The 26,888-nt window shown below is 41.4% G+C and overlaps 1 protein-coding gene across 4 annotated transcripts in view; it reads left to right on the top strand.

Annotated features, from left to right (window-relative positions):
* ANKS1B (ankyrin repeat and sterile alpha motif domain containing 1B) overlaps positions 1-26,623 on the top strand; it is a gene marked incomplete at its 5' end in the record, with an annotated part of 460,979 nt that extends 434,356 nt beyond the window's left edge. For all 4 annotated transcript variants that reach the window (XM_082485311.1, XM_082485313.1, XM_082485312.1 and 1 more), the window contains 5 exons: positions 1,894-1,965; positions 11,758-11,844; positions 16,521-16,658; positions 24,984-25,151; positions 26,352-26,623. In XM_082485311.1, coding sequence (XP_082341437.1) covers positions 1,894-1,965; positions 11,758-11,844; positions 16,521-16,658; positions 24,984-25,151; positions 26,352-26,462 — 576 coding nt within the window. In that variant the 3' untranslated portion in view covers positions 26,463-26,623. The remainder of the gene's footprint in view (positions 1-1,893; positions 1,966-11,757; positions 11,845-16,520; positions 16,659-24,983; positions 25,152-26,351) is intronic.
* Between the last annotated feature and the right edge of the window lie 265 nt (positions 26,624-26,888).

Genomic DNA, 26,888 nt, shown 5'->3' with positions numbered 1-26,888 from the left:
CTATTCATGTCACTGTTGAGCCCCCAGCTGGACTCGCAGCTGCTTGGTTTATGAATCTTTCACATCTGCAGTCCTCCAGGAATGCCCTTCATTCGTTCCTTCCTTTCTGCTTGTGTTTATCTGGTAGTGTCGGTGTTGCTCACCCTCCCATTTATAATGCCCTGTAAAAAAACGTTTCTCCCTGATTACCATGTTGGCTACTGCCTACATTGAAATATTAATGCATTTTCTTGCGGGTCAGAGACTCCTGCGGTACACAGTGTGAAGTGAAGCCTCTAAAGAAAATATCTCAGTTTAGGTCAGGAGACCGGAGAGTTGAACCGGTACACTTTCTGTTCAGTTCCAGCTTGCGTTCAGCTGTAACTGAAGTTATTTTTGATAGGTTCTTGTTTAAGATGAAGTTAGTTTGCTGTCTGGTTTGGTCAGCTTAGGCTGTTTCCAAGGGGGATGAGTGTGGTGGAATGAAAAGGGGTCGGGCAGCGCTGCTTGGCGGCTGCACCATCCTCTGGGAAGAGGCTCCTGCCCATGGTACTGTCTCCCCTCCTGCAGCTCACCTGCCGCGTTCTCACCAGTGGCATGTCTTCTCTTCAGCTCTCCCATGCTGCTCACTTAGGACTCAACCTCACTTGAGGGGACACCGTATTATTGCTTATAAATATTTAAAGGGTGAGTTGAAGGAGGATGGAGCCAGACTTTTTTCAGTGGTTCCCAGTGACAGGACAAGGGGCAATGGGCACAAGTTGGAACATAGGAAGTTCCGTTCAAATACATGGATAAACTTCTTTATGGTGAGGGTGACAGAGCACTGGCACAGGCTGCCCAGGGAGGTTGTGGAGTCCCCTTCCCTGGAGATTTTCAAGACCCGCCTGGATGCAGTCCTGGGTAATGTGCTCTGGGCAATCCTGCTTTAGCAGGGGAGTTGGACTAGGTGATCTCTAGAAGTCCCTTCCAACTCTGAAAACTCCATGATTCCATGATGCGGCCAGCTCCATCCTGGGAGGAGCAGCGCCATTCAGACGTGGTGTACGGAGGTGCTGAGACGCCAGAGGAACAAACCCAGAGGAGCAGAGCCCGCTGTCGGGGTGGGGGGAAGGAGGGCTCAAACTGCACGTGCCAGCAAGTGACATAGTAAGGAAGAGGCAGGTAGGAAAGGGGATGTGTCAGTGGGGCACTTGCTGCCTTGCGAATCCTCGGAGATGAGCAGGTTCCTCTGAGAGCACAGTGGCTTTCAGCGAGCTGAGGCAGGAGCCAGCACCAGCACCCTGCTGCTTCCCCTCACCCAGCCCTCCTTCACATCAGCAAAGGCTTCAAAATAATGGTTTCTTCCTTTTCTTAGGAAGAAATAGGGGTTTAAACTAGTTTTCAGTTCAGGTTTGTTTTCTCTGTTTGCTGACATCGGGCTCTGCTGTTGGCGCGGAAATTAGTTACAGATTGAGCACACGGAGGTTGACATCGCTGCTGGCCTTCGCGTCCGCGGGATTGCACACATAGCAATATGAGTTTGGCAGATGGCAGCTAAAAAAAAAAAAAAAAAAAAAGCAGATTCTGCATCTTTTTTTTAATCAAATGGCATTCTTAAGACGGAATCTGTAGTATTTGTTTGTTGTTGGAGTGACTAAGGTGGTAAGCTAGAAGACTTTCAGTTACCGTTTCAAGGGCTTCGTTACACTTGTTGCTGTGCATTCCTGTTTCGTGGGTTGATTCACGCACTGGTTTAAATGATTTATCAGAGAACTGCGGAGTTAAAAAAAAAAAAACAACAACAACCTCTAAAGCCGTATATTAAGTTGACTGCTACCACTAAGGGTTTTTAGGCATCTTTAGTGCATTTCTGCAGCTGTTTGTCTGTTCTGGAATTTTATTAAAATGAAGTTTAATGGATTTTTATTTTAGTATTTAGGTTCTATGCTGGTAAAAGAGTTAAGAGGCACAGAGTCGACACAGGATGCATGTGCAAAAATGAGGGTAAGTTATTAAACCTACTCCTTTTTCTGTCATCATAATACTAAATAATATTGGCTGGTGATTACTTGTAGTGTGCCCTTTTTGCTTTTATAATATTCTGTTACCCATTTGTTTTCCTTTGCCCTTGCATTTACATTGGCGTTCAGTAGGAAGTCTGTTCTGCCTTTTATCTTCGTTTCAAGTAATACCAAAATTTAAAGGTAGATTTTATTTTGCACGTTGTATCTAAGAAAGAAAAAGCAAATGCATACTTTATGTTTTCTCTTGAATCTTCGAGTCTGTTTCAAAGTACTTTCCACACACTTTAATTGTGCCCATATAAAAGCAAAGCCCATATCGCTTTGCTTTTATAAACAGAATTCGTAGCTCGTAGATGATAATCTAGATTGAATTTACTGTGTGAAAACATGGACTAGTAAAGATATTAACATGTTACAAAAGCCGTTGGTTTTCATGTATGGTCTAATCCTACAGTCACATAATCCTATAGGTGCCTTTACTCGCGTGAGTAGTCCCATTTATTGTGAGTTACACTCTTATTGACTGAAGGATGAAACGGGAACCAACTCAGTTTCACCGGATGGTGGAAGGGCAGTTAGGTTTCCTTCAAACTGGTAAGAATATGTTTTCCTGCGGCTCTTTGGCCTGATATTGGTTTGTAAAAAATTACAGTGAGGCTCAGTCTATCTCCAACAAACGTACCGCTGCTGGAAACTCATAACAAGCCGCAGGCCGGCTACGCGATTTATTCCCAATTGTAGCTGTACTAAGAGCGCACCTGTTCATAGAGATGACAAACATACCGCGGTCTGGTATGGTTCATTAACGAAGAGTATAATTGTTTGGGGATCTACCAAAGGTGTACAATTACATAGATGAACAAGTGAAATCCTTAATTCTGTGGATCAGAAGTCTTTTATGCAGGATGCCTCTGAGCGCTAGACCTAGCGTTCGGATCAATTAGAAAGCTGGAAGATGTGTAAAATTCAAAGAAACGTTTCCTATTGGTCACATATCTGCAGCACACAGACTTTTGTACAAGCTCTTTTAGCTGAGGGCTGGCAGTAATTCACGCTCACTAGATTGCCCGAAGATCTGTGGCTTTTCAGCTAATTACATGCTAATCATTCCTTACCTGGGCTTAAACTCCTCTAAAAAAAAAAAAAAAAAACCAAACCAAAAACCCACCACACAATAACTTAACACAGAGGGATCTACAGTCACATACACGTGTTCTGGGGTCCTCAAACCCTCAAACCAGGACAGTGAGGCTGCAAGCATACCATCTTCCAATCCAGTTTTCAAACCGTCAGACTTAGCAGTTCAATTTTTTAGGCATATGCCTGTGGAGATCTTAGGGCAGGATTTGACAATATAGTAGCGTATGACAACTTCAGTAAGTTATTTGACTGAACTAGGAAGCTTAACATCAAAAAAGTCACTGTAAATAATTTATAGCCATTTTAAGAAATTTTTTTAAGTAATAAATTTGGCAAATTTAAGTTATATACCTAAAGAAATAAGTGTTTGTAACCGAATTTAATTTTAAATACAATTTTTCTATAGAAATAATTGAGTTGCATCAGTAGTCTATAGTGCCATACAGGGCACTTAGATAATACAGTGATGGGGTTTATAGACATTTATTTTTTACATTCTGTTTTGAAACTGCTGTGCTGAAAGAATGTTTTTTTTCTGGTTTGAGGGGTTTTTGTTGCAAAGAGGATTTCATCTATTCTTTCTATGTAGTCTTTTTAATCACATTCCTATTCAAGTCAGAAGCAAAAAACATTGACTTAATGGGAACAGATTATTATTTTAGTAAAAGTTTCCCAGTGAGAAAAATGTATCTTTTTCCAAAACTTTCTCCTTCCAGTTGTGTTCTAAAAGTTGGTGTCTATGAATTGGGAGTCCAGGTAGTCCTAAGTCATCCTGAAATTTTGCTGTGATGTTCGTTATCATATTTAAGTACCACTGGGTTGTCATTGAAAATGTGGCTTCTTTTATAGTTACACTTTACTTTAAATGTACTGAAAAGGACATTTCACTTAAAATAAGTGAAAAGCCAGATATATTATTTGACTGCTTCTCGGGCACTGAATTCTGTCTTTTGAGTCAGTAGGATTTTTACATAGACTTGTACTACCGTTATAGAGCAACATTTTTTAATTTTAGGGATTTTTTCCATTTATATACTTCAAATCTGTAGCACGCTGCAATCTGAAACATGTTAGATGGGAGTACGTCACATATGACCTTGTACCACGTCGAGATTCATCCCCGCACTTTTTTAATCTTTCTGGAGTCAGCCACATAGTGTTTTTTTAAGGAGAATGTCTGAAAATTAGGTACCTAATTTTTCTGCCAATGTAGCTTTAGCTTCTCCATCTTTAACCTGATGCTGATCAAAAAAAGTGTTTATATTTACTGGATGCTTTCCAGTCAGCAGATGCACAAGGACAAAAGAAGCCTATCAGTGAAAAAAAAAAAAAAAGTGCCTTGATCTTCCTTAATCATTCATAGATACAGAGAAACAACAAAAATGACATGTTTGCTGACTGCAGATCCCTCCCTGTTAGTTGTAGATGCCTCCTGTGCTTTCAGTTACCGCAACTGATGCTTTTGGTTCTCAAGAGAAGTGTCATGCAGATATCCCTCGCCTCTCTCCACAGAGGGGCTTACAGCAGCCTCCTCCTCTTATAGCTTAAGGGTGATGGACATACTAAATCTTCTATAATGTTAAAAAAAAAAAAAAAACAAACACAACAACAAATAAACAAACAAAAGAAAAACCTGGGAACCTCCATCTTAATAACTCTTCTTGGCTATCCGCTGTGTTTCGCAGCAGTGTGCTCCAGCAGGGCAGATGATGGATTTGTTTGGGGAAAATCATGCAGATGCAGTAGACTGCGCCTAGCACGGGGGTCAAGGTTATACATGCTTTTTGTTCCCACCCAAATTGCAGACTCTTGCAGCCACCCAAAACTATGGATATTTGGCAAGAACTGTGCCTGTTAGAGGGATTATACTTTATTTTTCCATTCACGTTTTTGCACTCCAAGGATGGATTTATATTTTATGGTTTCCTATTTGTTTCCAGCTATTTTCTCTCACAAGCTCCCTCTGCAGTCGACAGCGCTGTCTCCTTATCTCCGTTCCCCACCTGCTGTAAACTGACCTTTGCTACTTGGAGATTAAATCTTGCTGTCCTGGCCAGAATAGTTTTATTAATTATATTTGAGAGATGCCTTCAAGAACTTACGAACTTTTGTCTTTCTCAGCGTGGGATAGGAAATACTACAAGTTGTGTTTTCAATCAGGTTACTGCCTTCACTTCAAATCACCATAGGAACACGAAGAGAGAATAACATGTGTTTACATAAAAATAAAGAGAAGGAATAAAGTTCAATTGGAGGTAGGAAGAGACTTGTTCTCTACAGTAGACTCCATCTGGCATTTACGCAACTGAATTCCTTGACCAGGTAGGAAGGGGGCAGGTTTATACTTACTGGCATGAGCACAGCAGCAAGGTAAACTCTTTCCTTGCATTAATGTTAAATCACTAATGTTGCATGCACCAATTGCACCGTCTGAACCAATCAGCTATTTACTGCAGCAGTAGGGAACTTAGATTTTTTTCTTTTATTTTTTTTTTTCCTTGGATCCCACCACCTTCCTGAATAGGATGGATCTTGCTTAAAGGCGTTCTTGTTAGAAAAAAAAGGTTCTTACATTTCATGTCAAAGTTCTGGGGAACCAGCAACATAATTCTATTCACAAAGCAAGCGTTTAAATATCTTGCTGACTTAAGACCAAAATGTCAAAGTCGGAATTGTTGCAAAATTGACTTGGCCCTGGGGAGGAAGGCGAAGATGAAGCAGAGTTGGCTCTCTCACCGAAAATAGGCAGGGTCTGGGGCATGCCTTCCTGTTTCCACCTTTCTGCTAATCCCTTTCTGCTTTTCAATCTCCCTTTCATTTCTGCCCCAAAAGTAGAAGTATCCTCCATAGGGCCCTCTAGTGAAACTAGCCAGGCAAATACCAGGTCGGGATCAAATACTGTATTTGAGAATTTACTTTCTTCGGTGTCTGTTCTCTTGGGACTTGTAGCTCCGTCTCTTTCATGCGGCCCCTGCTTTGGGAGGGGCTGCAGTGGCACAGGCACGTGGATATTACTCAAAAGGAAAAAAGAAAGAAGGGGTGGGAGATCTTAAAGATGTTCGCTCCTTATGCACTTCCCCATCACGCCCTCCCGTGTTCTTCAGAGGATTGTTTGTCCTTGAAGGCTGTGGCTGAGAGGAATCCAAGGTGCAGGAGGGATGCGCTGCCCTTTCAGCAGCAGATGAGCGTGTACAGATATTGCAAAAGCAAAAAACTCTCATTCTCGAGTAGATGAGTTGCAGGTGCATCCTCAGTGCAATGTTCATATTAATGATGTAGCTTGGAGGCATCCACTAATTGTAGAGAAGTAAACAGTCTTGTACCACAGGGATTACAGATGCTATCTTATTCCAAGAGGTATTAAATTATGTCAGTGATGCATTTTTAAGCCTTTTGGACTGAGAGAAGTCAGTAAATATTTGTTACAAGGCAGATTTTAGTTTCAAAATTGGCTTCAAAACTAACCGGTCAAATGTGAACTTTTACTTTTTATTTCAATTTCATCTCCTGCATGATATTGTCGAAGTGATTCACTCGAAAGGAACTGTTTAATAAGGCTTCATAAGCCTTAAATAAGTAGCAGACTTACGGGTATGATAGTAGGTGGTACCAATACATATTTTGAAATGTGCAGTTTGATGCCATTTGGAATTAATAGTTGCTACCAGTATGGGAAAATGTTCAGATTCTCTTGGTGAAGTGGATTCCAGTACATAATTGAATAGTAAAATTGCCAGCTACAGTCCTCAGATAGCTATTAAAAAACAATATAGGACAGAATTAGCAGATTCATTTGCAAAAGTAAAAAGCCAAGATGAAATCTTAAGATTTTACAGGCTCATAAACTTGTACTCAAAATCCATGTATGGAATTGTTAGTGACTTGACATAGTTGAATAATGCCTTTTTACTGTGTATTTGCAAGAGCGAGTATAATTACATATGCGGTAAGACCTAAAAATGAACATGGTTTCATTTTGGCCACTGTACGAAAGCTGAGTAATCTGGTTGTAAATGTACATATAAGTACATGAAAGTGGTCAACGTGGCAAAGTAGAAGTACCAGTGTATCCCGGTTCCTCTTGGCAGAAAATAAATAGACGAGACAAAAGGATTTTGAGAGTGGGCTGGATTACACCACGTGCTACAGTATATCCAGTGACTGCGTGAGCATCTTAATTTGGACACCATTCTACACGTGGTCCTGAATTTCTCATTCAGCTGCTTTGTGTGTGTGTATGTGCACAGAGATACCGTGTTTTGTACGCTGCAGGAGTATTCAAAAGTGTTGGATTAGTGCTCTCCGTTCTGCACGGAACAAGGTATTGCAGTACAATCCTGTCTCAAAAGGCTTAAAGGCCCTGTAGGGGTATAGGTTTTGTATTTGCATGTGTTTGCTTTTTAAAAATAAACAGCTAGTTTATATTGCTTTATTCATAGAACAAAGTCCTCTGCCTCTTAAGTCACCGTTAATTATCTCGATTTGTTAGGTACCCTGGCTGGGTGGATCTCAAATTAGTTGGATTCTAGTCTATAATCTAAATAAATGTCTAACAGTTCTGCACAGCCTTTAGGTCAAAATCAAAATACAGGCGGAAATGCTTTACCCACTTAAGAGAATTTGTAGTACTATACTGTGGAAATCTGTTTAGAGTCTGCTTGTGTGTATGGTGTTTTTTTCAGTGAAATGGGAGAAAATTCATAAACAAGATCAGAAGCATGTGTGCTCTCTCAGTCTCTCCCTCTGGCACCACTGCTCTTGCACCCCTTTATGAGCGGTTTCAAGAGGAGGAATTGGGAGCACCCCTGTCCAAGGCTATTCAGGGCTTTGGCACTGTCCTGCATTAACGGCAGCAGTGGGTTCAGATGCAAATTCAGAAGGCTCTTAAATCCAGACCTTTATTGTAAAAGCAAGCACTGTAATAACTAGGCAGTTATGCAGAAGATGCCTTCCACTGGGCAGATCTCCATTCTGGGTGCTGAGGGGATGCAGCAGCTTCAAAATACAGGAGGGGCTGCTGGTCCTGTTATTCTTTATTCCGAAGAAAAAGAGGCTGTATGTCTTTTGGGGGGTCTGGGGAAGCTGAGCAAATGTCACATCAGACTTGGGATGGTGATGCTTTCTTTCATCTTCCTGTGTCTGCGGTCAGGCCTGCTGCGTGGTTCTTGAGTTACGCATGGCCTCCTTCCCCATAGTCATCTACCTGTTCCGTAGGAAGTATTTCGGAAGTGGGACCGAAGCTCAGTCTCTCTGGCACGCGGGCTCTGCAGCATGAAGACTCCTCGCCGCAGGAGCAGCGCACCTGAGGAGGCAGGGCATGCACATCTGTCCTTATGTAGATGACCAGCTGATCGGAGCCAGGCAGTGGCAACGAGCCTGGAATACGCTTGCTGTGCATCCAGATGATTCTCCTAAAAAAAAAAAAAAAAAAAAGAGTATTAAAACAAAGAGCCAAAGTTGCAGTCACAAACGATGGAGTTTGTAGGAACTATGACCAGTTCCAGGCTAGCGAGCACTTGCCCGAAGACAGGGTCCTGTCACTGTGATTGCTTCTACATGAGATAAATCTAATCCTGCTACCATGGTATGAAAATGCCTTGGAGCGTTAGACCATATGTCAGCATGCACATAACATCCAATGCCAGCCTTCAGCTGTGGCTCCTATAACTTTGGGCTCGGGTCCATATGCTTCCTATAGAGGCACCAGATGGACAAGAATATTTTGTCATCTCATCATATCGTCACAGAGTTGATATGGTGGCTAGAACCTGAAAAGCCCAAGGAGAGGGAATACCGACTCCTGTGTCCCACCACCTTCTCAGATTCCGGGCACAGGCAGAGATGCCCACTTGGCCCGCACAGAGGTGTGAAATGTCTGACCATGAAAGCTGCAGGACTTCATCTCAACGTCCTAGAATTTAGAGCCAAAGCAGTTACTATGCCTGAGCGAGTGGTATTCATATTGTATCTCTGAAAACTCACGTTACACATCCTGGCAGCCACCTCCTCCGTTAAAAAAGAAAGGAGCGATAAGCAAATAGTATGAGCTCACCATGACAACTCAAAACTGTTGAAGTGTGGAAACTGCTTGGGAGTAATAATTACATGGTGGACTTCAGTTACTGCATCACTGGGAGTCGAGTGGGGGGGAGCAGAGCTGTGTGTTTTTCTTGATAGCACTGTCATAATAACCAAGGATGTTATTCCACCGCCCAGCTGTTTGTTCCAATGGGGGTGCGTGTTTCTACACTGGACTACAGTCTTCCAGACCACCTTTGCGCAAATCCTGGGGTTTGTATGGTTTGCAAGCTGACGAGGGACATCCCCTGCTCCTTACCAGCTGAGACAGTTTGGCTTAATAAATTACAAATGGCCATCAGTCTCTGATTCATTTCTTAATTTGCCAGATATAATCTGATAGTATCTTGATGAGCTGTTTGACTCAGATACAGTCCTCTGGCAGTTCACGGCCTCGATTAAATACCAAAGATCTGGTCTGCTCTAGACAAACCCAGGTGAATGTGGGGCAGATAGGGGAGATGATTAAATTACAAACTACTGGTCTTAGATGAAAGAGGACTCCCAGATGGTTAGTACAAACGTGGCCTTGCCACCAGGAAGCTTCACCTTCATGGCAAACGGAAGATAGTGCAAATTAGACCAAAAAGATAAAATAAATTAACTTAGTAGCCGTGTTTGGGTAGCGTGTTGGAGGAGAAGAGGAATTTTGCTGCTAAGGAGGCGAGGAAGGAGATAATTACAATAATCAAAATGGGAGACAAAGAGCTCCTGAGAGTAGCTGTCGGGATAGAAAGAAAGGACAAAAGTTGGATGATTGCTGGGTTGCCAGATGATTAAAGTGATGTTGTCATATTGCAAATATTTTGTCTGGATATGAGCATATGCGGGGTATATTGCTTGTTATTCTGATAGATGTATGTACTGCTGCTTCCGTACAGTCACTGTCGTGCGTTCTGTGCATTGAAATTGAGTTCTGCGAAAAGGCTTATTTGAGATCTGTTATGGAGACACACACACACACACACACACACACACACACACACTCACACACAGAGGTACGTACTTGCTCTGCTTTTGGCAGGGGTACTGCTCCTTTCTCCTCTCAGTTCAGAGACCTGCAAATCAGATCTCGGTGTCCTCCTTCAGGTTTTGTTAGATTCTTCAAGGTGTTTCACCATTTAAACTTTCATGGTTTAGAAGTGCCTAACCTTCTGGGTGAAAGAAGCTTTCTCCAGGATAAATCGACACTTGATTGTCATCCTGAGTCTCTTGTCGTTTGATACTGAGAGGTGCAACAGTCCTCTCCATTACACGGATGGGGGGGCTCGGCTCGAGACTTTAATTAGAGGTTTTAGCCTTCGTGGCACGGGACGCTAATTGCAGAATGTAGCTGGATCTGTAGCTTTGAATATTATGCTGACAAAAATGAAGTCTCATTTGATTCTGGAAGGAAGGAGATCTGATAAGGGGACTTGATTACAGGATTTTTTTCTTTTCAGCTTTTCTTTGTTTTGCTCTCTAGTGTTACCATCACCTATTTTTCAAACAGGTTTTTTTCAGATACTGTCTGTGTTTTCAAGCTTACATCCGTGCTGTTCTATTTTTCTTGAAGAATTCAAAACCACCACTGCTACTTTTGTTCAGCTGCTCTAATGATCTTTCCAGGCGCCAATTCTAGACCTTTCAATGCGTTTCCACTCTCATTCCATGTGCTGATATTTCTTCATCTTTGACTGTAGCTGAACTTACTCTTTCCTCTCAAGGAAACGTTTGCTTGATCTCTGTGATTGCTTCCAGGTACTACCATGAGCGAGTGTTCTCTAAACTTTGTCTACGTTATTTCTCTGAAGTAGTTTTGTATAGAATAGTCTTGTCCGTCTTTGCCTTCCACCTTAAAAGAATTCTAAATCAGCTATAAACTATTATGCCATTTTTTCTTTGTTTGTTTTTTTATATTTTTAGTAAATTTAGTCTGTAAACGAGTCGACAGGTTTTCTGCAGAGGACTTAAACCTATCCCAGATACTTGGCCAGTCTGTTTGGCAGGAAATATCATCTTTGCTGTGTGCGTCACGTTGAAGGCACGCAGAAGCAGGGTAGCACTAGTAGGCTGCAGCCGCACTTCATGTCACAAGTACGACTGCGAGAAGGCGAGAGAGTGAAATATTTCTAAATAGCAACTCATTGCAGCAAAGGAGCAGTACTACGAGAAGTACCGCACTGTTGGTTTCCACAGCTGGGAAGGGCAGGAAGAGAGGAGGTGAGGCCGCAATGAATGGGGCATATCAGATAGATGTCTTAAACACACAGGTTTTGGGAAACCCCTGATTGCATGACTGGCCTTTTTAAGCCTGGCAAACTTACATCATTCTCTTCCCATTATGCTGGGAAAAAGGAGAATTTTTATCGCCCTTGCAACAAACTATAAAGCTCTTTTTAGTTTTGTAACCACAAGGCAGCTATTTCAAAAGCCCAGAGCATAGTCAGCTCCAGAAAAAGTCAAATATTTGGATAAGTACCTTTTGTTTAACTTAGGTATTTTGTCAGAAGCAGAAGAGAAAGAGGTCTTGCAATGCAACACAACTCTAACAACGTCTTCATTTTGGTTTCAGAAGTCTACAGAACAAATGAAGAAAGTACCAACCATTGTCCTGTCTGTCTCTTATAAGGGAGTCAAATTTATTGATGCCACAAATAAGGTATGTGCAATTGTTTAATATTAGCTTTTATTTCTCACAAAAAGGAATACCTATGAGGCTGGCTCTGTGAGAGCACCCGGCCAGAGAGGGGACAGAGTTGCGCTTTGTGTTTTCCTCTCTTTTTTTCTCTTCTCTCCAAAAATGGATGTAATCTTATTGTCATTCTCCAGAAACTCAGTCTGGAGGACAAGGGAAGCGGCTTTAATGGCTCATTTAGAGAACATTGCGTCCAACCTTCTGCCATTAAAAGGCAAGCTTATCGCAACAGACATTTGGCAGGGAGCCTCTGTGGAATTCTTTACCGTATTGTTCCCTATACAGTTCCTTAAATATGCACTATGTCTATGTATTATTTCATTAATATAACTCGGGGGGGAAAAAATTAAAGATGTCTCAATGAACAACAAAGGTGCAAGGTTTTATGCAGGGCCAGCCATTGTAAGAATAAGAAACATGAGCCGTGAATGTCCTTTTCAAATGTCAGAGCCTCTCCGAGAGCTGTTTTCCTGGTACGAGCCATTTGACTCCCTAAACTGCAGCAGCTTCTTAACAGTTGTTATTCCATATTTTTTTCATCTTCCTGTGTGGCAATGCCCCTGTGCTTTGTTTCTTACATTTTAAAGTACATCCAACGTCTTTAAAAAAAAAAAAAAAAAAAAAAAAAAAAACCCAGCAAACAAAATACAAAAGCCAAAAGCAGAAATTGAGAGATCAGAGAACCCAGTGACGGACAGAGCAATGGGTTACCTCTTAGCCAAAGTAAAACGCTCTGTAAGCAGCAGTAAAGTAATGCATGAATTTCTCTTCTTTGGATGTCTAAAATGGCAAGAAAATGCAGTCCATACTGATGTTTGCATATGAATAGAAAATAAATTATCTTTTCTGTTATGTGACTAAAATTCACTAAGCAAAACAAAAAATAAATCTGACAACCCAGCTACCTGACCAGGTTAATAATGTATGTAACTGCTTTGTGTTGCTGAACATTCAGACTACACGATACATCTAACCCAGTATCCATCAAACTTGCCAAATCAGACAGTTTTTAAAGGTGTTTAACTAGAAATGGGGTTTAAGTGAAAGAACGAAAGCAGATTTGTGAAATTCTGCTAGAGTCTGGGAGCCGTATCTAGGGTTAGAAGATGGTAGGAAAGAAAAACAGAGGTGAAATTACTGTTATGTCAAGTCTGGCATATTTGCCAGAGCAGGGAGGCCAGGGATTCCTGTCAGCTCCTTTTTCTTCCATTGATTCAAAATTGAACTTCTACAACCCTCGTTTCCTTTATGTTCTCTGATGTGCAGGGCATAAATCAGGACATTGCAACGCTATTGACTCTAACTTGGATAAGGCTGTTTTCAGCTCTTAAATCTCCTCTCCAGTGTAAAGGTTATAGCTGCAATGTCCTTAGGTTTAAAAAAAAAGAAAAAAATCAGGAGAACAAAAGGAGCTTCCAGTATCTCTTTGCACAGTGCATGGAGTCTCACGTAAGAAGGAAACTTGAAAGAAGCTTGGCAAATTGCATTAGGTGGCTCTAGACCGGTCCCACTGAAATTTTACGCCTAGTCGTGCAATAGATGTATTTGATGGAGGTAAATGATGCCACAGTCCTGTGTTTTTTCTCAAGTGGTAGATTGCTTTCTCTCCAGTTCAAAATCTGCACTGCCTTTCCCTTCTGTAAAAACCAGGTAATAGCCTGCAACTCTCCCAGGAGCGTTGTTATCATCCTTGTCCACAGTGTGCTGTACCCAATTCCTTCAAGACCCAAAACAGATTAGCACTAAGGTGAGATCCTATTCAGACTTGTACCGCTTCCATATGAGCTTCTAGTTGACAGCGCTGGGCACCACTTAGCAATAAATGCATATTTTTTTAATGACAAAACTAGCCAGCAGTTATGTGCTTGAAAACGCAGCTCTCATGGCTGTTCATCCTTTTCCTTTCTGCCACCAAGCTAAGAATCTGTATTCCGAGTCGTAGCAGGCAAAGCTTCAGGTGACAAAGGGGCCCTGACCTCGTTCCATGACAGCTATTTCAGTGGCGCCTTGGAGCTTGGCATGACACCACTTTGACGTGACGCCATTTCTTTGCAAGTGAGGCCGGGAAGAAATTGCTGCTTATGAAAAAGGAGACTGGCAGAATTTTCTCGTGGGTCACGGCTAACCCTAACTTTTTGGATGATTTCTGCCAGGACGGGGACTGTCTGACACGAGGTAGGCAAGCAGAAGGAAGGCTGCTTAGCAAAAACCTGATCCCTCAAAGGTATTTCCTCGGCGGAACCAGAACCGACTTTCAGCTTCCCTGCTTTTTCGGAAGCGCTGGAGGTTTCTCTTGACAAACTGAGTGATAAATTTTAGAACGACGACTGTACAGTGTCGGTCAGTGCCTGAGGAGTGTACCCAGAGCAGCGAGCCGGTTCCTAGACTTGTCATTTCCACAGAATAAAACTGTGGGTCTACTGGAGTAGTGACCCTAGGAAACAGTAAGCGCCTGCGCTGAAAACGTGTTTAATTTTGAAAGGTGATCAGAGAGGATATCCTATAGAAGCTAGGGAAAGAGCTCAATTTCACTGCTAATTTTCATCCGTAGCATTTATTTTAGGCATAGCTCACTTTACTCGAAACAAACTTGATATGGATATTTCCAAACTTCACTTGGGTTTGAAGTTAAAACATCAAAATAATCTCCGTGAGTTCTGACTCAAGTGCAAAGCCCTCTGTCAACCCCAGGTCACCTCGGGAAAGTTTCAGCATAGCAGAGCTCTCTTCACACACACTGCATAACTTCAGGTGATTACTTTGTGGCTCATGATTTGGCATAACTATTTCACACGATTTGAAGACTTTCCAAGCTTTAATTCTTTCTGCCTTCTAAATCACGGTGTTGCCAATACTACATCGATGACAGTATATTACAGCTGTATCTTTGGACATCTAAATCCCCGGGTTTGGTATAATTGTAATTCTCATCAGAATCTTTACTGAGGGTAAAAGTTATCAATTTGAGAACAAAGCAAATAAAATGCTTAAAGCGACATAAAAAGCCAATGATTGTTAGCAGAGATTATACGTGTCGTTATAAATTGGCATATATTGAAACATAAGTACTGGTTTTGTCATTTTTATGAATAATGCATTAAAAAGAAATAATCAAGTATGTTGCAACAATTTAAGAGGATTATTTAATTTCTTCAGTTACAGTTCCCTTATCTTGGTGTTCCCATAATTTGAAATTTGGAATGCTTTTTATTAAGATTTTTCCTAAGCCATGATTTCTTCAATTAGATATATTAATACGGCTTTTCGAAAACTTGACACCTACGTGCAAGGGGGAAAGTTGCCACTTAGCAAATGAAAGAAGATATGGCAAAGCATCTAAGCATCTTAAGTGACTTAGTTGCATACGTTTTCTGTTTTAAAAAAAAAAAAAAAAAAAAAAAAAAAAAGAGAAGGAGAGGAGGTGGGAAGGAAAAGGGAAAAGACAGGGGTGAGGGAAAACCAGAGGTGCTCAGAGATTGTTCTAACTTGGACAGGTGCCGCTGAGGCAGCAGCAAATGGTGGTCCTGTGAGGGACGGGGACACCACAGATGTCACGTGTTGTGTGGTGCACTAACGATGTCATGCTGCAGCGGGCTTGTGCTCTTCGGGTATTTTTGTGGAAAAGCCAGAGCTACCGCCAGCGGGGCCACAATTCAGAAAAGCATATAAACCAACCGCTAAGTAAATTCATATTCAATGAATCATTCTTCTGTTTAAATAAGCCATTTGAAATGTGTGTGTTGCTGAAACGAGGCCTAATCATAAGCCACTCTGCAGCGTCTTCTTCTCTGGCTTCATGGTTTCTTTGGCCTGAACACAATAATTACATATCAGCAATTTATGTAATGAATATTCATATTTTTCTCCAAAGCTTTAAGACAGCTTTTTTTTTTTTTTTTATTTCATCGGACAGACATGCCCCACCTCTGTCTCAATAGTACGCTATAGCTTACATTGGCTGTTGCAAGTAGTGTTGCTCGGTGCATGAATGGTTTAATTTTTCTACATCTCTCTTACAGGATGCTGTTGTCAGTAAGCGGAGAAAACTTGCCAGATCCTTCTGCAGTTATTTTTTTTTTACTAAACAGAAGCCTTTCAAGAGCTCAGAGTTTCAATTATAAGTGTTTTGGTGGTTTTGCTCTTGAAAAAATTTAGCTGAAATGTGTCAAACAACACATGCACAAACTGGATATTGAGCCTGTTGGGTTTCACCAGCTCCTGTCTATCAGGAGACTGAAACAGTGTTATGCAGTGATCGTGATACAGAAAACCAGCAGCATTATAAGATGCTCATATAGTGCTTTGAAATTGTATTTACAGCTGTATGCCAGGAAAGATGTCTCTTTGTCATATGATACTGAACAAACAGTACAAAACCCAAGCAGACTCATAGGGTAGACTCCGCAATGTGATTGTTTCCTACCAGGTTATTGGCAATATTAGATATCATTGGAGAGGATCAAAAATTCCAGTGACCTGTGTAAGGTCATACCTGAGGTGTATTAAATCTCTTCTTCTTAAGAAACTCCCGAATTACTTCAGCAGAGCAGGTGAACGTAAATGCAAATCTAAAAACCACACTGTTTGTGGCTCTTTTACATTTAATTCCTAAATTGATTGAAAATATTTTTTTTAAACAGAATATTATCGCTGAACATGAAATCCGTAACATTTCCTGTGCTGCACAAGACCCTGAAGACCTTTCTACGTTTGCGTACATCACTAAAGACTTGAAGACTAATCACCACTACTGCCATGTATTCACTGCGTTTGATGTGGTCAGTTTATAGAAGATACTTCATTTAATAGCTCTCTCTAGTCGTAATAGTTCTTTAATTATATTAAAACATTTTCAAGGTATATGGCGGTTAATGGAAGGTAACGTTCATTTAGCACATGAAAAGGCTAATCTGCTGTGGGATAGTAAAAGAACGTTTCTGGAGAAGAGGAAAGATTTTCTTTGATATTATCTTATTTCCCATCTGAAATAACTCACCTCTGGGATCTCAGCTGTTGACTGTAAGCTTAGCGAGTAGCTTTTCGTACGAGTCTTGGCGTGCAATTCTTCTAACCTAAGCTACAGCCTTCCAGGAAGTCTGTAACAAGGAGGTTTGGCCACCAGTTCTGAAACCTCCGCGCACACCACACAAAACAAATCGGAACTGGTTGATGTGCGTTATATACAGTGCTCAATCCTGCTAAGAGGTGGGCTCAGGAACTGGCTTAAACTAATTTTGCAGGGCATCCTGCATTTTTGACGATGTTGTAGTGCCTGCGCAGTCAGGGAAGGATGGGTTTGGTGATGTCTTTTACCCTCACGCCTCCGTCCCATGCCGGCCCACAAGGGGTGAGAGGGTCGGACACTTTCTTACGGGGGCCCTTTGAGTCTGGACACATCCCACCCTCATGAAGCAGATGTGGGCTGCTTTTTGGACCAGAGGGAAGATGTTACCACCATAAGTGATTTCTTCAGATTTCTTACCCTGCTGTTCCCTGGCCTTTAGTGTTGCAGTGTTCAGCTGGATCAGTCCCAATAACTCAAACATCTCTCTAAATATTGTTTAGACTTTTTGATGTTATATTGACTGGAAAAACTGAAGCTTCCTCTGCAAACGTGTAGAGAACGTATGAAAAGTTTTGTATTTACTTTAACCAGAGAACCAAAACACTTACAGATCTGACAAAGAAGAGACCACACAGGCAGCTAATTACCTATCTCGAGAGGTCCTAGGAATATTTGGCTATCACACTGAATCGGAAAGACTTGAAACATCTGTGATAACAGAGATCTGTGCAGAGCATTGTCCTTTCTGTGTTCCTGTGGAAGAGGTTAGCCCTGTAACCATCAACAGATTATTATTATTATTAGATGACCCCTCTGTTGTTCTCTGCTCTCTTGACGTGTCAGTGGGAGTTTTAGCTTAACAAATAATGCAGATATGGAATTTGGGGAAATTTTATTTTAGCAGCACCTTTTGCTTTTCAAAAAAGACGCATTTATTTTGAAAATAGCAAATCAATACTTTGATTCTTCCTTTCTTGCTCCAACCTTATTGCCTAAAAAAAAAATCTCAAAAATGTTATTTCAGCTAAAGTCCTCACGGCTCCTGTTATTTTGGTGGAAAATGACTAAGTTCTTCCTATATTTATGCTTGTCAGATGGTAATGCACAGACTACTGGTGTTTCAAGAAATCATGAATACATATCAATCACTCACATTGTTTTCAGCTAAATTCGGTGAAATAAGCAGTGGCTCTAATTTTTAGGACTAAGAGGGCTTATTGTCCAAAAAGTTCAGGAATGCTTGCCATTTCAGTTAAGCAAAAGAGAAATTTAAAATGCTATTGAAACTTTAAATCATTCAAGAAAAAATATTTTAATATAGTATAATGTGTATGAATTCTTGAAACATGCTTACACTATTATAAATAAGTTAAATAAAAAAGAGAAATGTATCTGAACTCAGACATTTTATTCATGACTGGGGAAATAGTTAACATTGCAGAGCAATAGCACGTAGGAGAGTTTAAATTACAAGATGTACAGGAAGGTAGGACACTTTAGTGTCCACAGGGAGTAGAAAAAACTTCCAAATTGTGTTAAAAATAGATAGACCATGGTCAACAAGATGTTAAATTATATAATTTTAGCGATAAGTGAATCAACTGAAATTAGACTGATTGAGTGAGGTTATTATTTCTCCCGATCCATTTAAATGCTTCTTGATGGTTTCAAAGTACTGCAGTTTCATTTATAGCTTTAATAATCAAGCACAAACATAGACCCAGGTATAGCAGATGAAATTCATTTTCTCCTTGCTTGGCAAGGAAAGAATAGTGATCCAGGAATAATTACAACATTTTTCTCACTTTCCATACCTTAGGAGAAGCATTTAATACCCCAGGCACTTTAAATTACTATTTTAAGCAATACAGAAACTTTAATGTCTAACTGTCTTAGTTTTCTCCTGCAACATAATCCTCAGTAGGGTGTTACCTACTCAAATATTCTCTTTTTGTTTTGTTTTGCTTTATTTCTCAGGATCTAGAATTTCTGATGCAACTACAAGCTCCATAAAAAAAATAGCTAGGTATTCAGAACACAAGCATTCACTAAATTAAATTTTCTGTTGAAAGTCTAACACTTCCAGTTTGCTAATAGAAACAGTCCTACCCATTTGTCAATGGATAGACGTCAAATCACGTTAGGAAAAATAAGGCTTAAAGTGGTAGAAATTCACAATAAGATGTAAAAAAGATGCATCTTAATTCATGTATATTATGGTAATACAATATATACAGTGATATGAAAAAAATTGCACTCCCTTAGGTCCTGCAGTTCCTGAGGAAACGTGGGCAAGAACAATATTTTTGTAGATAGGAAAGCATTTTAGTGTAGTGACATCCACTGCCAGCATTACCGATACTCACGATTGAGGAGTGATTGTACGTGTAACTGCTCTACTCAGAGTTAAAATTGCATAAATCAAAATTGCAAAAACATTAAAGAATACTGAAGGGGACAAGGTTTGGAAGAAGAGGAGGATTTATTGCTCGATACTTGAAACCCACTTCACTCTCAATCACTTCTAAAGCAGCCCTAAAACTACCGGTGAGGGGTTCTCTCTGGAGAAACAAAGCATCGTAACAGTTCCTATAGCAAATTCTGGTTCATATATGGGAGACATCCAAAGTAATTTCCATTAGATATTCCTTCATTGCCCAATGCACCTATGAACAGAAGACAACAGGCATAAATTGGAACAATTTCTGCTCTTGCTTGTGGCAAGGGTTAGACTGATGCTCTGCGTAACGCAAAGACTTTTTCCTTCTTTTCTGTATTCTTTTGTCCTTCGTTGCACAGACTTAAGCTGGATAAGAATTGGAAACTGCTAGTGTACGTACTTAGCAGAGATGAAAAAGCATGCACTCAGATCTCAAAGTTCTGTCCATTGCCGGGGGATTAGGGGACTTTATAAAACTTTTCTCTGTTCATATGATCATCCAGGTACAATCAGTGTTGCATCCCCATGTCTCCAGAACAGAAAACTTCTTTCTTTTGCAGTACCCAGAGGCAGTGTGCCCAGACAGTCCCCTCTCTGGGAATCTTAGGTGGAATGTGTCAAACCATTTCAGTTGCTCCTAGCAGACTTCTTGAGATGGAGCGCACTCGGGTACGAGGAGCTTTCAGCTCATGAGAAAATGAATCTCTCCTCTCTCGTCTACATTGAAGGCTTTTGCAACAGGCATGCAAAGCCCACTTTGAAGGCCTTTTCCATCCTCCCATTCGGTACAAGATGTCTTTCTGTACCACATTAGAATAGAGGGATGGATTCAGAAGAGTTTGCCTTCCACGACTGCTTTAAATCCAGAATGAGAAAGGATCAAGAATTTAAGTTGCTGGAGTGCCTGATCATGAAAGCCTCGTTGCAGCTCAGGAGTCCACAGATGTTACAAGCCAATGGCAGCCAAGTTGGTCTCATCATACTGTCTTCAGCAAGCTGAGCTTTCTTCCCCTCGAATGCACGAAGGCCGACACGTTGGAAAGTGCAGACAAATCTATGTCCTTTCTAGATTCCCCCCAAAAGTAAAAGTTTTGAGGTCTGGAGGGATAAAGCATATGTACACTTAACAGTATAAACGTATATGTACGTCAGCTCTGCATCTGAAAGAACTCCTGTTATTAGTAAGTAACCTCTTCTTCTCTTACAGTAGAAATCCTCAACATTTGGCCTTGAAGATTTTGTTATAACTAAGAAGTAGGCAGCTGATTTCATCTTAGGGGATGGATATTTTAAATGGGGTTGGGATTTTTCAGACTTCTCAAGTTAAGGTTCCATATACTGTTCCAATCATTTGTTGGTTTTTTTTTTTTCAAATAAGGTTCCAATTCTGTTCAGTTTTCACCAACTGCAATTTTTAAGTTCAGTACCTCGAACACAGGAGGGTGTCCTAATTGACGTTCCTACACATGCGATGTGATGTGTAGCTCACACTAATCATCTGAGAGGCTCCGAAGGAAACTTCTTCAGTAAACTCAGTCTTCAAAAAGGACCAGATTTGACATTGATCTTAAAGAAGTAAAAAAAAATCATCACCTACAAGCAAAAACTCATAAAATCCTCATTATACTAAAAGTGCTTTCCTAAAAAGGCAAAGTGATAGTTTTCCAAAAAATTCCTTTGCAGGTGACATTTTAAGGTTTTATAGCCCAAAAGACAGAAGGCTTGCTGTCTGTCTGAAAATATTCCTGAAGCCTCAACATAGCCTGATAGAAGCATGAAAACACAACGAAGAAGCAGCGCCTGCTGCAACTTATGCAGTAAAAAAGTCAGTTAAAATGTAACAGAACAATTAGCCATTGTAATAGGTTGGCTGAATTAGAGCAGCTGAAGAATCCTGACTCAGACTTGCACCGGGGCGTTGAATTGTAGCATTACATGGCAAACAAGGCAATTGACCTCAGTTTCTCATCTCCCAGCGATTGTTGCTTAAAGGCGTTACCTTACTCACTTTCCAACTGTGCTGTGCAGAGCAGAGAACAGGCTTGTGGCAGCCTCAGAACCACCGTGGTCCTAAAAGCGTTGCCTCCTTTCTGAGGAGCTTGATGGGGTGCTGTGAGGGTCAATGTCTTCTACAGTGGCCAGGGGATCTACAACTTTTGTGCTAAGCATCTTTCGGGGCGGCAGACCTGTTTCCTTCCTTTTGTGCCACATGTTAAAAAAAAAAAAAAATAATAATCAAATAGTCTCCTCTCTCCATCACAAGAATTTCCACAATGGCTTTTGTGGTTTGGTTTTCCACCCCCATCCCCAAGGGAGTTCTGCTCTTACCTCTCCAGTACACCCCGTGCAACAATCCGTAACACCTCTAATCCACATATTCCTCTCCCAGTACTACACAAGAGAAATTCCTTAAACCAAACTTACTTGATTCTCTTTTTTTCCAAATACAGTTTTTTAAATTTTCCAAGGTACAATTGTAAAGCCCTCCTTGCCTTCATTTGCAGACTTCTCTTCGTCAAGGCGCTACCGCAGTACATAGCGTATGAAATGTATGTACAAGTTACGGTTCAGTTTACATTTCAAATATTGAACAGAACAGTGAACGTTCTGGTTTATTTGCTATATTTCAAATATTTGACAACCATAGAAAGAGTTACATGTTTCCGATGGCTTTCAGGCTCCAGGCAGGTCTTCATTTTACAGACAAGAAGAGAAAGCAGATCATAGCGGCTTCTGACGAGATGCAGGACCCCAGCTAGATTTATGTCTCTGCATGGCAAACTCCTGGCTTGTCTCCACTCTTATCTCGGAGCTTTCCAGACCTGTCTCTCAGTGACCTTTTTGCATGCCACACGGGATGGCGCGTTTTCTCAGGCCCACTAGTATCACAGTCTGCTTTTTCTCCAAGCCGTTACTACACCCTGTCGTGTTGATGGATTCCTTAGCAATAATAATACCCACTGTAGACAATCCCGTGATGATATAGTACGCTGTTTTACCGTCACGACAGCAGATTAAGATGTCTTTAGAATAATATTCTTGTCCTGCTAATAGGCACCCTCCGTTTCAAGTAATATTATTCTGTACATTTTTAACAATTATACTCTGTTGGTCTTAATTCCATAGCCAGCGTTCTGCTGAAAGGCAGAGCACTTCGTAATAGTCTCTTTAGTCTTTCATTTATTACTCCACTGGCAAACTGCAGCCTCAGTGTTTCTCAGTCCCGGCCAGTTTCCTTAAGTTAAAGGGGAGACAATTTGGAGACTGCTGCTATCAAATCAGGCAGACGTTTTTATTTGGGAAGCTATGAAACTTTGGCTAGCTTGCTGTTGTGACTGCAGTCCTAACAGCTGAGAGCATATCCCAGCGGAGAAGTATAATTGTTTTCTGTCTGACCTAACAAAGACCAGAGCTGGCGCCTTCATAAAAGCTGTTAAAATGAGCTAAATATGCTGAATTTAGCCTATACTATCTCACTATACATGTGTGATAACCAAGGGGTGGAATTTCTTCGTAACTACGGTGAAATTACAGTGTAGGGCATGAAATAAAATGTTTATCCTTTTAACTGTGTTTTAACAATTCAAGGGCAGATGGTGTACTTCCAAGTGTCTCGCATTGCTTTCTGGCTTATTGCAAACTCAACAGTTAGACTTGACTAGCTACAGAGGTAGAATCATAGAATCATCCAGGTTGGAAGGGACCTTTAAGATCATCAAGTCCAACCATCAATCTAACACTGCCAAAACCACCACTAAACCATGTCCCTAAGCACCACGTCTGCCCATCTTTTAGGTACCTCCAGGGATGGCGATTCCACCACTTCCCTGGGCAGCCTGTTCCAGTGCTTGACAACCCTTTCTGTGAAAAAATTTTTCATGATATCCAATCTAAACCTGCCATGGCCCAACTTGACGCCATTTCCTCTTGTCCTATTGCTTGTTGCTTGGGAGAAGAGACCAACCCCCACTTCTCTACAACCTCCTTTCAGGTAGTTGTAGAGAGTGATAAGGTCTCCCCTCAGCCTCCTTTTCTCCAGGCTAAACAGCCCCAGTTCCCTCAGCTGCTCCTCATAACACTTGTTCTCTAGACCCCTCACCAGCTTCGTGGCCCGTCTCTGGACACGGTCCAGAATCTCAGTGTCTTTTTTTGTAGCGAGAGGCCCAAAACTGAACACAGTATTTCATGGTTTGGCCTCACCAGTGCCAAGTACAGGGGGACGGTCACTTCCCTAGTCCTGCTGGCCACACTGTTCCCAGTACAAGCCAGGATGCCATTAGCCTTCTTGGCCACCTGGGCACACTGCCCAGGTGATATCAGAAACATGGGAATTTTAAGGGATCGCTTAGCTTCAAAGCAATGCAGGATTGCTTCCAAGTACGGGCTACAGAGTTTGAGAAAGGAGAGGTTAACTTCTGAATTATATCAAAGATTTATGAAGTACCCTAAGGAGACTGCAGGACGTAAGGAGACAAAGCCTGCAGGCTTGCATTTGCTCTGCAGGGGGTCGAAACATTATTGGAAAGTTAGTAGCCTAGAAATATGCTCTAGTAGGAGCCTAGAAATAAATATACCAAAACAAACGCACAAACCTGAAAAAAATTACCATACAAATTCACTTGCTGTTTAGATGAAGCTCAAATTTGAAACTCACAGCTGCTTTTTAGTTGATGTAAAATTGTACAGAAAAAAAATGTTTATACCACCCCCCTGGGTCCTCATTCATGCTTTATAAACCTTTCAACGGGTTTTCTTCTACTTACACGATAAGAACTTCAAGTATTCTAGCTATACCACCGAACACGGTCTTATTCTTAAGAGCCTGACTTCTTTGGTCACGCACACTAACCCCCCACGCTTACAAGAGCATTCTGACGTGCCAGTTCAACCTCAAACACGCACTTTTACTTCCGGAAAACAAAACCACGAGAAGGTTGCCCCAGCGCTTGAAACACGCGGCCGAAGTGGCGTGCTGACTTCCGCGCAGGCGGAGGGGCACTGCGTCCGTGAAGCAGAGCGGGCGCGTTGGCCAGTTGCTATTTGTCCTTTTGGAAGCCTCACATCAGGGCCGTATCCTTCTCCCGTGCGGTTCGGGGAGAGTGCAGCACATCCCAAGGTACACCTCCCCCTCCCCCCCCCGGGGAAGCAGCGCCTTGGGCTGCCACCTCTGGAGGAGGACAGGTCAGCAGAGGAGGTCCGAAATAGAGCAAGGCTGAATGTCAGATAGGTGCAGTAGCGCACGATGGGTGAGACCTTGAGAGCAGCAGATACGGGGGGAGCTGGGAAGGTGGTTGGGGGGAGGTTAACGTGCTTACAAAAAGAGATGACACACACTCACCCACTCCTGTTTTCACGTTTAGTGAGACAATGTTTTCAAGGTTTTTGGAATTACTTTCAGTGCAGTAAATTACATTTAGATTGTTGTTAATCAATGAGAAATCAATGACATGTAAATACTACAGACACTTAGGAAGTTATTACCACTGTGATTTTAATTATTTACATTACAAATCACTTCTACAGACAGTAGTACCCCACTTCTCGTATCTAACGGTAATTCAACCTCACTCAGTTTTAACTGTTTTTGTTTTGTTCCAGAATTTAGCTTACGAAATCATTCTTACACTAGGACAAGCATTTGAGGTGGCCTATCAGCTTGCACTACAGGCACGAAAAGGGGGCCATTCTTCAACCCTCCCAGAAAGCTTTGAAAATAAACCCTCCAAGCCTATTCCCAAACCACGTGTTAGTATTCGAAAGTCAGTGGTAAGTAGAAAGTAGTCACGCATGAAAAAAAAAAAAAAAAAGATAAAATTCAGTTATACAGTTAAGAGTTGATATACGTAGAAGCTGTATAAATAAATGTACCTGTTGGGTCAGAAATGTCCTGTGTCTCAGCCGTGCCACCTCCGCTCGTCAGCCGGTGGAGTTGTGTCACTGCAGCACGGGCAGGCGTGTGGAACAGCTGCTCATTTCGGATTCCTCCAGTTTTAGACGTGGCTTGGCTAGTGTTGTGGATTTGCCTTTTAAAGTAATTCCAGAGCCGTAATTGATTCGGTCTAATTCCAACATGTGCTTTTTTGAGTGCTGAGGATGACAGACAATGCACACCTCTAAAACTGTGCGGTTCCGTGGACTTTCCTGATCTTGAATCAAGAAATAAAATCCGCACCAAATTTGTTTGATACTCGACCAAATTACGGTTCCAAATCAATTTACAATTATCTTGTCACATCAAGCAACTACTTTTTTTTTTTTTACCTCGGCAGACCCTCCTGTTCCAAAACTGGGATTCAATGTACCTTTTCAATTTTGTCTTTGGAATCCCGAACTCGTAGGAATCCAAACTCATTGGAGCCTACGTATTGATTGATCTTTAAAGTGCCCTCCTGAAGTGCATAGATGACACAGAAATATTCTTTTATGGTAGAGCTTTTTAAAAAAAAATACGAAAACTATTTTAAATCAAGTGAAAATACAGGGACGGGGTGGCTTGGGAGGGAAGGGGAAAAATGACCGCACACTGTACCATACTCACTGGCTATGAAGTGAGAACCATACTCTGTGATATTTAATTACTGCATGAGAGGAAGGGGAGGGAAAAAACCAAAAAAAATGTATGACCATACCCTTTGTCATCCATTGCCACAGAATCTTCATCCATAAAATTTTAAGAAAGAACATTCCCTGATGCCGGCATCAGTCTCGGTAGCAAAAGGACTTCTCAGGATCAAGCGTAGCTTTACCGAACTCTGATGCCCCGTAGCTCGGGGATAGACACAGCTCTGAGCTAAACAGGATACGGAAGGCAGAACCGTGGGTACACGGGAGTGTAGACCACTGCACTCGCTGCTGTAGGACTTTGTCAACACGGGATTTGTTCTGTGTTCTCTTCGCTAAAGAAAATGCTAGAAATGCTGTGCACAGAGATGGTAACCCGTCTGTATGTTTGCATTTGTCTTAAAGCAGATAGATCCATCTGAACAAAAGACTCTTGCGAATCTACCGTGGATTGTTGAACCTGGACAAGAAGCCAAAAGAGGCATTAATACCAAGTATGAAACTACCATTTTCTGATACAAAACTGTCCCCCTGTTCCTTGTTGTGCCTTGCACGCCAAGCAGTCACAGCACAGCCTTTCCTTTACGGCAACGTTTCAATCCAGCAGAGAGGAAGACTGCACTGTATGAGTGGCCTTGTAACTAACACAAAAAAGGCTGACGGTCATTTCTGGTGATTTCTTCTTCCTGCAGCACTGACAGAAGAATGACACTATATGAAGACTTTTAAAATTACAGTCCACAAGAGGAGTGAGATACCTTATTTTTCACGCAGTTCTCCCTTGTGACTCTGCCACAGTGCTTTCTTTGATTCCTTATTTTCGGATTCTACTTTTTAAAAAAAAGCAAAAGGTCTCTAAACTAACACTAATGCTGCCTACGAGTAGAATATTTGATTGGTTTTTTATTTAAATCTTGGCAGTTTTTAATTGAAATAGAACCA

Source organism: Vanellus vanellus (genome assembly GCF_965231255.1).
Source record: "Vanellus vanellus genome assembly, chromosome: 1".
Classification (NCBI taxonomy): Eukaryota; Metazoa; Chordata; class Aves; order Charadriiformes; family Charadriidae; genus Vanellus; species Vanellus vanellus.
This window is presented reverse-complemented; position numbering and strand designations above follow the sequence as displayed.